This window comes from Podarcis pityusensis (assembly GCF_964106645.2).
Source record: "Podarcis pityusensis genome assembly, chromosome: Z".
Lineage (NCBI taxonomy): Eukaryota > Metazoa > Chordata > Lepidosauria > Squamata > Lacertidae > Podarcis > Podarcis pityusensis.
Window position 1 is genome coordinate 30,272,757 of NC_138044.1, and position 13,384 is coordinate 30,286,140.

Genomic DNA, 13,384 nt, shown 5'->3' on the forward strand with positions numbered 1-13,384 from the left:
TGTGCCCCACCAGCACCGATTACAACACTGCAGCCCATTCTATCAGCTACAGTAGAATGCTTCTTTCAAGCCTAATTTCAGCTAGGTGCGGGGAAGGGGACCATGTGAGTGCTGGGAAAGGCCTCTGTGAGTGCAGATGGATGCCACGCTGATGAGCCCTGGCTCCAAGGCTTCCATTAGCCCCTTGTTTCTGATCCTATGCCCTACTGCAATGGGAATAGCTGTTCTAAGCGCTGATCTGCACTGTGGGGTGGAGTGTTAGCTTGTGGCAGACTTGGGTATGTAAGTGAGCTGGGCTAGAAGCAGGCAGAAGCCAGAGAGTGAGAGTTGTGCTTGATTTCTGCTTGAATCCGAGGATGTGGCTATAGAAGCAAGACTGAACCTGGATCTGAACCTGCTGGTATCTCCCTGTGTTCCAACAGGCCCTTTGTGCCCCACCTGGATCATGTTAAGGGAAAACCTGTTAGATTAGACCAATGGTCCAGCTTCCATCACGTTGGCTGAGGCTGGGGGGTAGTTGGCGTCCAACAAAATCAGGACTACCGATTCCTCTCCTCTGATCAGGCTGAGTAATCAGATTCAGGCTGAGTAGATTCACATTGGACAGGACTGCGGAAGTGATCTTCTCTGGACCTCTACATCTACAAAGCTGGATGCAACTCCCATCTTCCCTGTTGAATAGCTCTCACCATTGACGAAATTTCTCTTAATGGTTAGTTAATATGATTCCTCACCATTTCACCCATTAGAACTAGTCTGCTCCATCTTCTGCATGACAGATTTTCAGCTATTTGAAGACAGATGTCACATCTCCTATGAATGTTCTCTTCTCCAGCCTAAAACATATCTAGCATCCTGCTTCTCACAGTGGCCAACTGGATTCCTTAGGGCAGCCTATAAGCAAGACTGAAGGCCGCTACTTTTCAATGGTAGCTTTTGTCAGCTGTGTATGTAGAAATTGTCCCTGAAAACTGGGGAGGAGTGGGAGAATCTTTGTGAAGTTTATAAGCGTTGGGATCAACCTTAATAACTTTGGATTGTACCCAACTAAGTTCTATTCAGACCAGTAGTCACATCAATTAATTTCAACAGGTCTGCTCTTTGTAGGGCTAGCACAGGATACAACCCATTACGATGTGACCTGGGACCATTCTTCCTTTTACTTTCTACCCCCCATTTTTTAAAGCCTCTCTCCACTCTGCATCTGTGCAGCTTCCTTGGCCATACCTGGAGTCTCAGTAGAAGAACACAATGATCTAACATTCTCCCATAGGCAATCCAGGAAGGGCAGATGGACAGGGAGCCTGTGGAGATGGCAGAGTGTGAGAGGCTTTTTTTTTTTTTTTTAAGGAAAAAGTATAAAAGAAAAACCCCCATGGCCATATTTAGTTAAGCACCAACCTTCTGCCCCCTGAAAAATTCAACAAAATTATCTGCCCTCCCACCAAAACAAAGCAAGAAGATAGCTGCTGTTTTTGTAGATGGCAAGGAGTTCCATGAAACAATTTGAACAGAACATCTACACAAAACAATAACAAAATAAAGTGACACACCATTTTGCATTAATATTCACAACCATAATGAAACATGGAAACACGCTTGCAAGCAAACCTTTAATTTCTTATACTAAAGTTCATTTCCAAATTAAAAAAAGAAAAGAAATTTTCTGTAGGAACTTCGTTCTTGAAAGCTCTTGGGAGCAAGCCCTCATTTTGGCTCCCGTATTGATTTGTAAACGTTCAAATATAATTGGGCTACATTCATGCTTTCTGATTTATGCATAGGAACAGCAATGGCGAAGGAAAAATAGGCAGACTCTCTCTCTTACCCAGCATAAATAACAGCTTAATTGCAAACGCCACAAGAACTACCTAGCGAATGAAATGAATTTGAGCCACCGTTTTTGTACAGAAAGGCTGTGTGTCATTGATAGCTGCATCTTGCTTTACTGTGCTGAACGTAATTGTTATGTTTATGGAATAAACTTACTTTTGTGGCACAAAGCAATCACATAGGCTCAAGCACTGAAGGGCTGTATCACGGACCAATGACCTAGCTATCTCCCACCCAAACTGCATCATGAGGGGCATTTGTGGCCTTTATTAAGGAGCTGAATTTTAAAACGTCAGTGCAGTGAGCTACACAGTAGCTGAAATGCTACCTGGGCTTTACACAACCCAATTTAAGCTCTGCTACCTGAGTTTGTCTACCACAGCCTGTCTCTTCTTACAAATATTAACTGTAAATATATCTGTTGCTTCATCCTGGGCCTCAGGCTCTCACCTGTAAAATGGGAATAGCAAGATAGCACCACTGGAAAAACCAACAAGAATGTAAAACATTTTTGCATAATGTAAGTGCTGTGCAAATGGTTACTAATTCTGACTTATTAGTTGGCTTTTTAGATTCAACAGCACAGAATCACCTCTTGTCCTTTTCTCCTGTATTGGATTCTCAGACAGATTGTCTTATATATTTACAAAGGCCAGTTTCCAACTGTCTCTCAAGGATGAGGAACATGTGGCCTCCTAGATGCTGTTGGGGCTGCCACTTTCATCACCCCAGTTGATTGGCCATGCTGGCTTGGGCTGATGAGAGTTGGGAGCCCAACAATACTGTGTTTGACAGGTTTCCCATTCCCACTCTAGCATAACTAAGAAAGAATATTAGTGGCTATGGGGTCTCTCAGAGGGCACTTGCAAAAACAAGCCCTGCTTCAGAGAAGTACTTTTCAACCAATACTTTTGGCTCAGTACTTTTGAGCAGCAACCAAGTAAACTTGTCCTGTCTTTGGAAAAAAAACAAAAACAAATAGATGGTGAGAAATACAGCTCAGTTCTTGAAAGTGATCCAGTGAGCTGGCACCCAAGTGCTACCAAACAACCATTTCCAAGAAATCTATTAAAAGATGTATTTATTTTGCATTTCTACTGAGTATATGACAGAAAAGCTTAAAAACCACTTCTGTGATATTCTGCACAGCCAGTCAAACAAACAAACAAACAAAACAAAACAAACAAACAAACAAACAAACAGAAAACACTTGGATCTTTTCCTTTTGGTGAGCTTCTGCTAGATCACTAACAACTGAATGTTCAGTGTCTAGTGCAGCAGTAGCAAGTGTGTTTCCCTCTAGACTTCAGGCTCCAGCTCCATCAGCCCCAACCAACATGGCTAATGGTCAGGGATGGTGGGAACTATAGTCTTGCAACAACTGAAGGGAACCACAGTGGCTACTCCTGGCCTAGCACCTACTAGTCTACCCCAAGAGCTGTTTTCAGTTAATGGAATTTCCCCCCACACTTCCTGTAGAGCAAACTGAGTTCCATATGTTGTGCTGCTGCTGACTTTGGCAAAACTGCAATTCTGTGGAATAACGGAATGCCTTATTTACAAACTGATAAACTGTATTTCCAGGAAAAATGAGTCAAGAATGGAGTTATGTTTCAGGACATAGCTTTGGACAAGACTCTCCTGTGCCAACTCAAATCAAGCTATTAAGCAACTCTGTAAAGTCCTGCTAGGATTGCTGGGGTTACATTTTGTGTATGACAAACTGGTTGGTTGGTTGCACTTTGGACTGGGTCAAGCTTCCCCAGACACCATGGTGAAATGAGTTCAGTCTTGGCCTTGCCATCCATCCATTCACTCTTCAGAGGGTCTTTCACTCTCTTCAGTGCTTTTCTCAGGCAAAGTCTCTGGATTGGCCTCAGATAGATTACCAAACCCAGGATCTTCTAGCTGAGTCCCGTCTCCATCGTAGATGATATCTTCTGGATTTGGGGGTGGTGGGCAGAATTCCTCACTGGGAAACATCTCTTGAAATATGGCCTCAGCCTATTTGGAAGGAAGCAAACATTTAGTTAACCTCTTTACTGGTTGAGATTACAAACCAATCCACATGCATATTGTGGTGTGTCCACAAGCAACAAAACCATATTTCACATCTGCCTCACCACGTGCTTTTTCACAATACTGCTACTAAGAGATACCCAAGTACTTCCTTTATTCATTCATACTCATGTCCCCCTAAGAAACAGAAAAAGAAGAAAATGTGTGCATGCACACGCTTGGACTTTACTCAGATACCTTGGAAAAGCTGTAGAATTCATTTGAGCCTTGAAAAGCACACAGAGCTGAAAGAGGAAGTGGGAAAGAGTGTCACTCTTCCAACTTCCTCCTCCCACTGTATGTATTTTTCAAGGTAGAAAAAGGTTGCCACCCTTACCATCTCAAGACCAAGAAGGGCAGAGAGTTGGGACTCAAAGGCTTCGTAAGTGCCAGGGGGAAGATAACAAAGGCATCATTTCACCTACCACCGAGTTAAAGATTAAGATATATATATATATATATATATATATATATATATATATAATAGGGATGCGGGTGGCGCTGTGGGTAAAACTTCAGCGCCTAGGACTTGCCGATCACATGGGTGCGCTCCCGTCATTCGGTCCCAGTGCCTGCCAACCTAGCAGTTCGAAAGCACCTCCGGGTGCAAGTAGATAAATAGGGACCGCTTACCAGCGGGAAGGTAAATGGCGTTCCGTGTGCTGCGCTGGCTCGCCAGATGCAGCTTGTCACGCTGGCCACGTGACCTGGAAGTGTCTGCGGACAGCGCTGGCTCCCAGCCTCTAGAGTGAGATGAGCGCACAGCCCTAGAGTCTGGCAATACTGGCCCGTACGGGCAGGGGTACCTTTTTATATATATAATTGTGGCCACAATGCTGTCAGGGTTGAACACTTCTAAGTCCCACTGATTTCAAATGGAAGAGAGCAAAGTGAGCAGCATATATTTTTACATTCTGATATCCAGATAGGACTACATAGAAACATTTTTAGCCATGCCTGTCCAAGTGAGCATGCAAGGATAACATGCACAACTTCTTACGCTCACAAGGCTATAGCAACCATTAATTTTTAAATGACTCAAGCCAAGTGAGAATATATGCAAGAAATTTTAAGCAGCTGCAGTTGCCCTCCCTATGGCCGTTATCAATGGGCTTTTTAACAGAACAGCTGACACAGCCTGAATGCTCACATCTGATCTGTATATTCAAAGGCTAATAGTAGCCTTAATTTTGTTTTACAAGGCAATAATTTGACTGGTAAGAGGATAAAAGATGAAGATCAAAGACTTATATTGGAAGAAGGCTTCTGTGATAATATTAATAAATTATCTTTTCCTCCCTCCTTTTTTTAATAAAAAAGATACTGTTGGAGATTGATTTCTAGAACTGGGTGAACTCTAGCAAAATCTTCTTAGATTAATTTGGGGGGGAAATGCCCAAGCTTCCTCCGTGCTTCCAAAAAACCAAGAAAGGTTGTTTAATATGTTTTTTTTGGGGGGGTGCAATTTGAAGTATTGGAGAAATCACCTCTACCCACCTGTCTTCCTACAACACACTAACTGTCTCCATCATAATAGAACTAGGGTGGAAGAAAGGAAAGAGCACAGACAAGGAGAGAGGAGGCTGTCTATTCTATATATCCTTCTCTTCTGCTGTCTACCTTTGCTCCATTTCTTCCCTCCTCCCACCCCCAATTCCTCAAACCCATATGAGCCAGCAGAAGAGGGTGTGGGAAAATGTTTGTGCATATAAAAAGGGCCAATGGAACCACCCCATTGTCGGGGTAGGTCATTTCCCAGTTCACATTAAGAAGCTATAATTAAATGTCCCTGGGTATGGAATTGAGAGCAGCCCATAGACAATCAATTGATATATCCAAGAGACACATAGCCCCCTCCAAACCCAATAGAGAAGACTCCTCACTCTCTGTAACTCAGCTCATACTTTGTGAAGCATTTAACTAACAGCCCTGCTAATAGAAATTCCAAAGCAAATGCAGTTTAATGTTTCCATATGGCAGGCTGGAAGGGCCTAGAGCTAGAGAGAGTGGCTTAAGACAGCCCCATGGTGTATTTAACATTGAATACTGCAGGTCAGACTTGTTCATAACAATCCTGAATAGTTTATAACAATCCTAAAGTGTTCCCAATTTCTCCTATCCCCATTTAGCAGGTTGGGCTGTGAGAGTAGCATGCAACAACCTTGCAGTGTAGTTCACTGTTATATGAGCAGCAAGTGGGAGAGGGAGAGAGTAGCTTAAGGCAGCGCTGCAATACAATACAATACACTGTGCACACTGTAGGTCAAAGGAGGGGCTGAGACTGATCTAGTCTCTCTTATTTTTTAAGTTTTTTATGCTTTTCAAATTTATGCATTTCATTAGTTTTACAATCAATTTAGCATTTCAAAGTTTGACTTCCTTCCGCCTCTTTCTTCGGTTCCTGAAATTTATTTTTTAATATCTTCTGCATATCCAAATTCATTTAATTTGCTCATTAAATTATGTATTTTAAATACATATTCTTATGAAACTGCAGGTTATTACAATAATCCTGCTAATGTTTTTATCTGTTTGCAATGTATCTGTAAATATTCAATAAACCATTTCCATTCTTTTATTAAAAGTTTGTTATCTTGATTTCTTATTCTTCCGGTAAGTTTCGCTAGATTGGTCTAGAGAAGTGGTTCCCAACCTTTTTTTTGGCCATGCCCCACCTAAGCATCTTTAAAATCTCGATGCCCTCCCCCGACGTATAATTCTTATTATTCAAAAAGTGAACTCCTATTCACATGGAGGAAGCCTAAAAGGCCATTCACTGTTAATAACTCATTCTCGAATTGCCTCCCCTTAAAAATCAAATTGCCCCCCATGAGGCGTGTGCCCCACATTGGGAACCAAGGGTCTAGAGTCTCAGTCAATCCCTCTGCCTCTCTCAGGTTGCAGCAAAAGGCAGTTTACTGCTCTCAGACCTCCTCCCAGGCCAAGTCCAGCACTCAATTGCATGCAGAAGCCTTGTGCTCAACTGGTACTTGCAACAGACATTGTTTGCAGTTCTAAACGTAAATAGGACTCCTGTCTTTGATGCTAGCATGTTCTTTTTTCAGCCCCCTGAGTCACATCTAACTTACTTTAATTTTAATTAACAGGATTTATATGTGGTTTAATCATCCATAAACTCTAAGTGGTCTACATAAGCCAACACATGCACATTTTGTTGCAGAAACCCCACTTGCCTATATTTCTTGACTGGCCCACAAAACAAAATAGGTATTACAACCCTGCCGTGTACCATCACCCTGAATGTTCCTCAGTCAAAAGCTGAAAAACGTGAGACACCTCCCTTACCTGTTTGACAGCACAGTCATTTCCCAATGCGTTGTCTGGCCCAGAACAAACATAGATGTTGGGAGGCAAATTGGCATAGGATGTCCTGTCTACATCAGAGGAGTCTCTCATGTTGAAATATACCGACCAGAGAATCTGAGGCTTTTGCCCTTCTCCTGCGCCTTCACTTTCTGGAACAATGGGGGGAAGACTTTACTCACCAGAATTAAAATGCAGCAAGACTTGTACAGTACAGCAAAATGTTGGAAAGGCAAATTATTGGAGGTTGTGCTCTAGATTCTCCCACCTTTGGGGATTATGGACGAGGCCCTTTTGTTGCTGGTACCCAGATTGTGGAATAAGTCTCTCTGAAATGGATATCTGAAAGCATTTGAGAGCCCCCCTGCTTCTGGTTATTAAATATGGCTTTGCAAAAAGGAACCTTAATGTGGTTACTTACAGCTGCATACAGTGAACAAAGCATCAGACTGATTAATTCAGGGGCCCATGGGAATCATAGAGTTCCTTGAGAAAGTTTTGAACCTCAAACTGGGTAGAAAACCATATTCAAGGAGATTTAGAGCATCTCCTAGAAGGGGTTTCACTCAGAGCAGAGAGTGTTCATGGGCACTGAGATCAACTAAAGAGGACGACCCCACTGCTTAAGCACTCCAGTATGGGTTTTAGGGCTCAAAATGGAACCAAGGCAACACAGGCTGTTATATACAGCAAGCCACAGACTTGCACGCCTTCAAAACAATGGAAGATACCAGCCTCTACTGCCTCAGGAAGCAGTGGCTGACCTCATACACAGGATCTTACTTAGGTGGTATCTTCCACACACAGATAGCTTTTCAGGGGCGCTGTTCAGATGTGTGTATATATAATTCTGTAGCAATGAGGGTGGTATGTTGGACTGAGAAGATCTGGCTTCAAATCCACACTTAGGCATGAAGCTCACTAGGCAACTTGCGACCAGTCACTATGGCCCCAATTGCACATCATATTAAACAAACCATAGTTTAACATGAACAAGCAGTGTGCTGGTACACCCTGCTCAAAATTTCCTGTGGCACATCTCCCCTGCTCTGCCATGTCACAGACAACACAAGCACACCTGTATCATCTGAACTTGGGCTCTTGTTTCATTTCCCACACAGAGAGACCATGAGCAGTCAACCAGGATTTGTTGTTGGCTTTCTGTTTGGGAATATTAAGTCTTGCTGCTCTGCATTTTAATTATGTGTACACGACTGGGAAAGAAGCGGTAACCAACCCTGAGGCTTTTAAGGCAGGGAAGAGGGGGAAACACACACACCCCTGAAATAAAATTTAAAACAAATGCTATGCTCACATTGCTTAGAAAGAGAGAAGCCTTTCATAATGGATAAGAACAGAGGTTTGAAGGTATTCTTAAAGGCAAGCACAGGACAACTAATCTCTCTCTCTCTCTCTCGTGTGTGTGTGTGTGTGTGTGTGTGTGCGTGTGCGCGTGTGTTTAAACAGATGTATAATGACTGTTCTCAAGGAGAGAGCAGTTTACCTTTTCCAATCTATTTGGAAGGGATAGTCAACCAGCATAAAGCCTGACGCAGTGCATTCTTTTAAAAATATTATTAAAAGTTCCTAGTACCCTTAAAAAAAAAGAAGTTACTTCTTCCTCATTTAGGCAAGAAAATGAATAGAGTCCTCTTCTTCAGGTGACTTTGCTTCTCTGACCTGCCATGGCCCAGTGCTCACTTTATCTGGTGATTCATTTTCAATAACTCCAACAGTATTTGTTCTGACATTTTAATTAAAATATGACCACTACCTCATCTTGATGATAAAAAGGCCTATGTGTCAGTGAAAACTAGCTTCTCAGTGCCTCAGTGCACCTGAGGACCCTCCTGATCACAGAGTTCCTCCAAAAGAATTTCAGGCAGCTTCTAAACAATACATCACTTCAAAACCAGATCACTTTAAGCATTAAGATTAATGTTAAGAAGGAGGCAGGAGGGAAAGGACAAGATGATGCTAAGTGGCAATCTAACCACTTTCTCGTATTCCGAGGTGTGTTTTTTTCTGAATCGGTACAATGCTGGTTTGGTTTCAGGTTTTTTTTCTCTTTAAGTTAAATTACAGGAGATGAATTGGGAGCAATAGAAAACGGATTTGCAGTGTTTATATGAACCGTCTCTCTGGTCTGCTAATGGGAGTTGAAAAAGTAATACCTGCATAAATAAATAAATAGCCCTACAAATTTACAGTGTGATTTGTTGTTATTCTGTATGATTAAGTTCCATGGCACTCCAAAGCAAGTGCCTCCCCAGACAATACTGAACCTGGACAGTCACCATAGGAGGACCATGGCACATCCAGAGATGCACATAGAACTAGCTTCTCATTTTGTCTGATAAAACATAAAGTAAATAAAAATATGCACACACATAATCAGCAAGGCTTTTGACGTGACTTCTGATACCTAAGTGGTGGAATGGCTGTCAATCAACTTGGGCTGAGAGAGAAGATTGTAAAGCATGACTTTTGTTTTAAAGTAAAACAAAACAAAGCATTTACCTGTTTCTGTACTTTCACTGAACAACTGGCCCACAACAGGCTCCAAATCTTCTTTAGCAGTTTTAATGGACGAACATGTTAAATGCACCAAATCTGTTGGAATGGGATAGAAAGGCACTTTTAGGATCCTCCACAGCCTGGCATTCACAATTTTGACTATTAGTGTTAAAAGTGTAGGTCAGCTTGGAACTGGGCAGCATCACGTGTAGACAGTGCAGCATTTATCAGGTCAGTCTTCTTCTGGGGCGAAGAAGCTGCAACTTTCTTGGGGGGACAACATTCAATGGCAGTGATATGGCATGGTAAACTTCCTCATTGCACTAAAACGTGGTCATGTGAATCCACCCTGAACTGCATTTAAAATTGCACATAGCTTTGCAATTTAAAATAATTTCCAACCCAGGTGACAACAATTAAAAAGAAGAAGAAGCAAGCACCACCAACTGAAATCAAGTCATGAGTAAAATACCTTAAACACTATTTCAGCTATTAATATGCAAAAATCAATCTTTGTCCCTCCCCGCTTTCTAAAATAACTGGATAAGCCTTTTTTTTAAAAAAATAACAACAACAACAACAACCCAACAACAACCTCTCCCTAAAAATTTCAAAGAAAGAAGCTTGCATTTTGAATATGAGCAACAGAGAAGTTTCGAATGCTGAGTCTGGCCACTGCTATTGCATGCGTCAATAGCATCCAGTTCCTCTACCATCTTGGACAATTCCATCGTCTAGATTCCCTTCCAAGATTTCTGAGAGCAGGGTCTCCAGAAGTGATCATCACAAATAAGAAGGCTCTATAGACAGCAGAAGAAGAACCTTGCTGCATCAGGCCAAAGGCCTATCTGATCCAGCACTCTGTTCTCAAAGTGCCAGTCAGATGTCTAAAAGAAAACTGCAAGCGGAATCTGAGCATAACACACACTCCTCGCCTGCAATTTTTTCCAGCAACTGGCATTCAGAGTCATACTGTGACAACTGGAGGTAGAACTACAGCCACTGTGGCTGGTTGCTGCACCTCTGTGGATGCTCCCCCAGAGCATTCTAATCATTTTTTAGGTTAAAAAAAAAACCACACCTGTCCACACTCTAAATTTGAGATTTATCTTGATTATTTGCTTTGCTTGTTTTATCATTTGAGTTTTTGGAATCTACATTTTAATGCCTAACTTTTATTATTGTTTAACCTATTCTTTCCATATGCCTTCAGAATTCTTAAATAATAAAAAGGAGTCATATAATTTTAAAAATAAATAAATAAGCAAATGCAGAGAAAACTGAAGAGTTTGCTATTTTGTAGAACGTTTGCCATAAAATCTTTTTTTTCCCTATTAAAACCACGATAATTGAAGTTCGCTTTAATTTACTATATAATTATCTGATCACATGTGATGTTACTGCTATGAGCCATCAGCATGCCCCCTCCACTGCCTTGGCAGTGTGTCTCTGATGTAATTGGGTTTAACTAAATTAGTTATACAGTGTGCCACTGCTGGTCTTTGAGTAATTCATTCAGGGCTGGGGAGGGCACCCTGTCTGAATAGCCTAAAGCAGTGGTTTCCAATTAGCTATGTATTGTGGACCCCCTGATTTTCAAAAGCCAAGCCATGGGCCCCCCATTTTGATATCTCTACTGTACTTTTTGTTATGTGAATGGTGCCAAGGCCCCCCTGGATGGGTTACGTGGATACCCTGGGGTTCATGGACTACCAGTTGGTATGACTACCTACATCAGTCATACTCTGTGTATACCCACTGAAATCAATGGAAAGAAGGAGGAGGAGGAGGAGGAGGAGGAGGAGGAGGAGGAGGAGGAGAGGAGTTTGGATTTGATATCCCGCTTTATCACTACCCTAAGGAGTCTCAAAGTGGCTAACAATCTCCTTTCCCTTCCTCCCCCACAACAAACACTCCGCAAGGTGAGTGAGGCTGAAAGACTTCAGAGAAGTGTGACTGGCCCAAGGTCACCCAGCAGCTGCATGTGGAGGAGCGGGGAAGCGAACCCCATTCACCAGATTACGAGTCTACTGCTCTTAACCACTACGCCACACTGGCCACACTGTTTCATTGCATTTCTTAATTATAGATGTTTGTATTTTCATATGCTTGCGTAATTATATACTTGTAAACTGCTTAGAAAACTACGTGGTAAATATATAAATAAATAATAGTCAGGTAGAGATTTGAACATGGAACTCAATGTCCAAGCTGAAAGCTATATTCATGACAGCACAATGACAATAGCAAACAGTTTGCAAAATGGAAAAAAAATCATATCTGCTAACTTGGGGGGGGGGGGGACACTGCACCCATTGAAGCTAAAGGAACACTTTAAAAATGTTTGAGAACAGCCATAACCAGATGGGGCAAGCAGGGCAGAGGAATGCGATGGGTGTTTACCCTCCATTTGGCAATACAGTTGTAAACTCATTGACTAGAGAAGAAAAGCTAAGTGCTAATGCCTTGCAGATATGGGCTTCCTGTGGTGTGCTATAATAGAGTTTTTATATATATATAAAAATTAGCTAACCACCTGTCATTTTAATGAATGAGCATTAGCAGTCCAATTGACCTGAAGTGTAAATACATAATTATAGACTTTTTAATAAAAGCTTATTAAAGTGATTTTTAATAACAAAAGGTAGTAGTGGGAAAAACACACAAAGTCTATAGGCAGATCATAAGAACAGCTACTTCTCAAACTAGTGCAGAACTTCCTTAGTTTTCATTGTTTGCAATTTATTAATCTTGGAAAGTGGGTGTCTCAGTTCAGTTTTTTGGGACACACAATGAGCAGGTTTGGTGTGAGATTGTGGCATTTTGAGACAGCAGCTGATGACACACTACCTAGAAAGGTCCTTAAGTGATACTTGCCCTGTCTCCACCCCACACTGTAAGCAACTGGGTATGAGAAAGGTCTCTCCTCTCTCACTAGTTATTCCAACTTCCACCACCCCCCATCCCATTGTGCAAGCAGGATAGTTCTACCTGTAAAATGAACCCCACACAAGGTCAATATACCACCGATAATACAGAAGTTCAGTTTTTAAAAAAGATTCCCCAAGCAACTGGAAACAGTTATGTTTTAGACCCCCTTAGTTTATTATGTTCAGAGCAGAACTTTAATAGTAAACGTTCCGTTGTCAAGAAAAGGCAAATGGATAGGAAATTAAATTGCCTGGGCAAGTATTTGTTCCAACCTTTAACATCCGCATTTCAATGCAGTTTATTTGAAAAACCTTTCTAATAAGGAGATCTCTTAGAGGAAATGCCACAAAGCCCTTTTCAGGAATGTCATTACTTTTCTATACAATATATTATATACTGTTAAAACACAGAAATCATCAAAAAACTTTATTGCTATATTAACAAGGTCCCATTTCCTTTAAGCTATTCTTATGCAAATACATATATATTAATCTCATTTACTGCTGCTACATTTTGTAGCTGCAACCATTTAAATAGGTAACAGAATTGGCTACATATTGGGTTTTGGCCTGGCAGATAAAGGGCTTGGGAGATTGATGCAAACAGAAGATTACAGAAATACTGGGGATATGGGATAATTTTATATTGAATCTTCAATCAAATTTCTCCAAATTTTGCAATGCAGTTCTCTAAGTTGTTCTTGTTGGCATCTGTTTGTCTC

The 13,384-nt window shown here is 41.5% G+C and overlaps 1 protein-coding gene across 1 annotated transcript in view; it reads right to left on the reverse strand.

The window, feature by feature from the left end:
* Positions 1–1,594: 1,594 nt before the first annotated feature.
* Positions 1,595–13,384, reverse strand: part of CHM (CHM Rab escort protein) — a 71,593-nt gene continuing 59,803 nt past the window's right edge. Inside the window, exons 13-15 of the mRNA XM_080991285.1 lie at positions 9,736–9,828; positions 7,198–7,367; positions 1,595–3,837 (exon numbers count right to left, since the gene is read on the reverse strand). Of these exons, the coding sequence (XP_080847411.1) occupies positions 3,646–3,837; positions 7,198–7,367; positions 9,736–9,828 (455 nt within the window). The 3' untranslated portion in view covers positions 1,595–3,645. The remainder of the gene's footprint in view (positions 3,838–7,197; positions 7,368–9,735; positions 9,829–13,384) is intronic.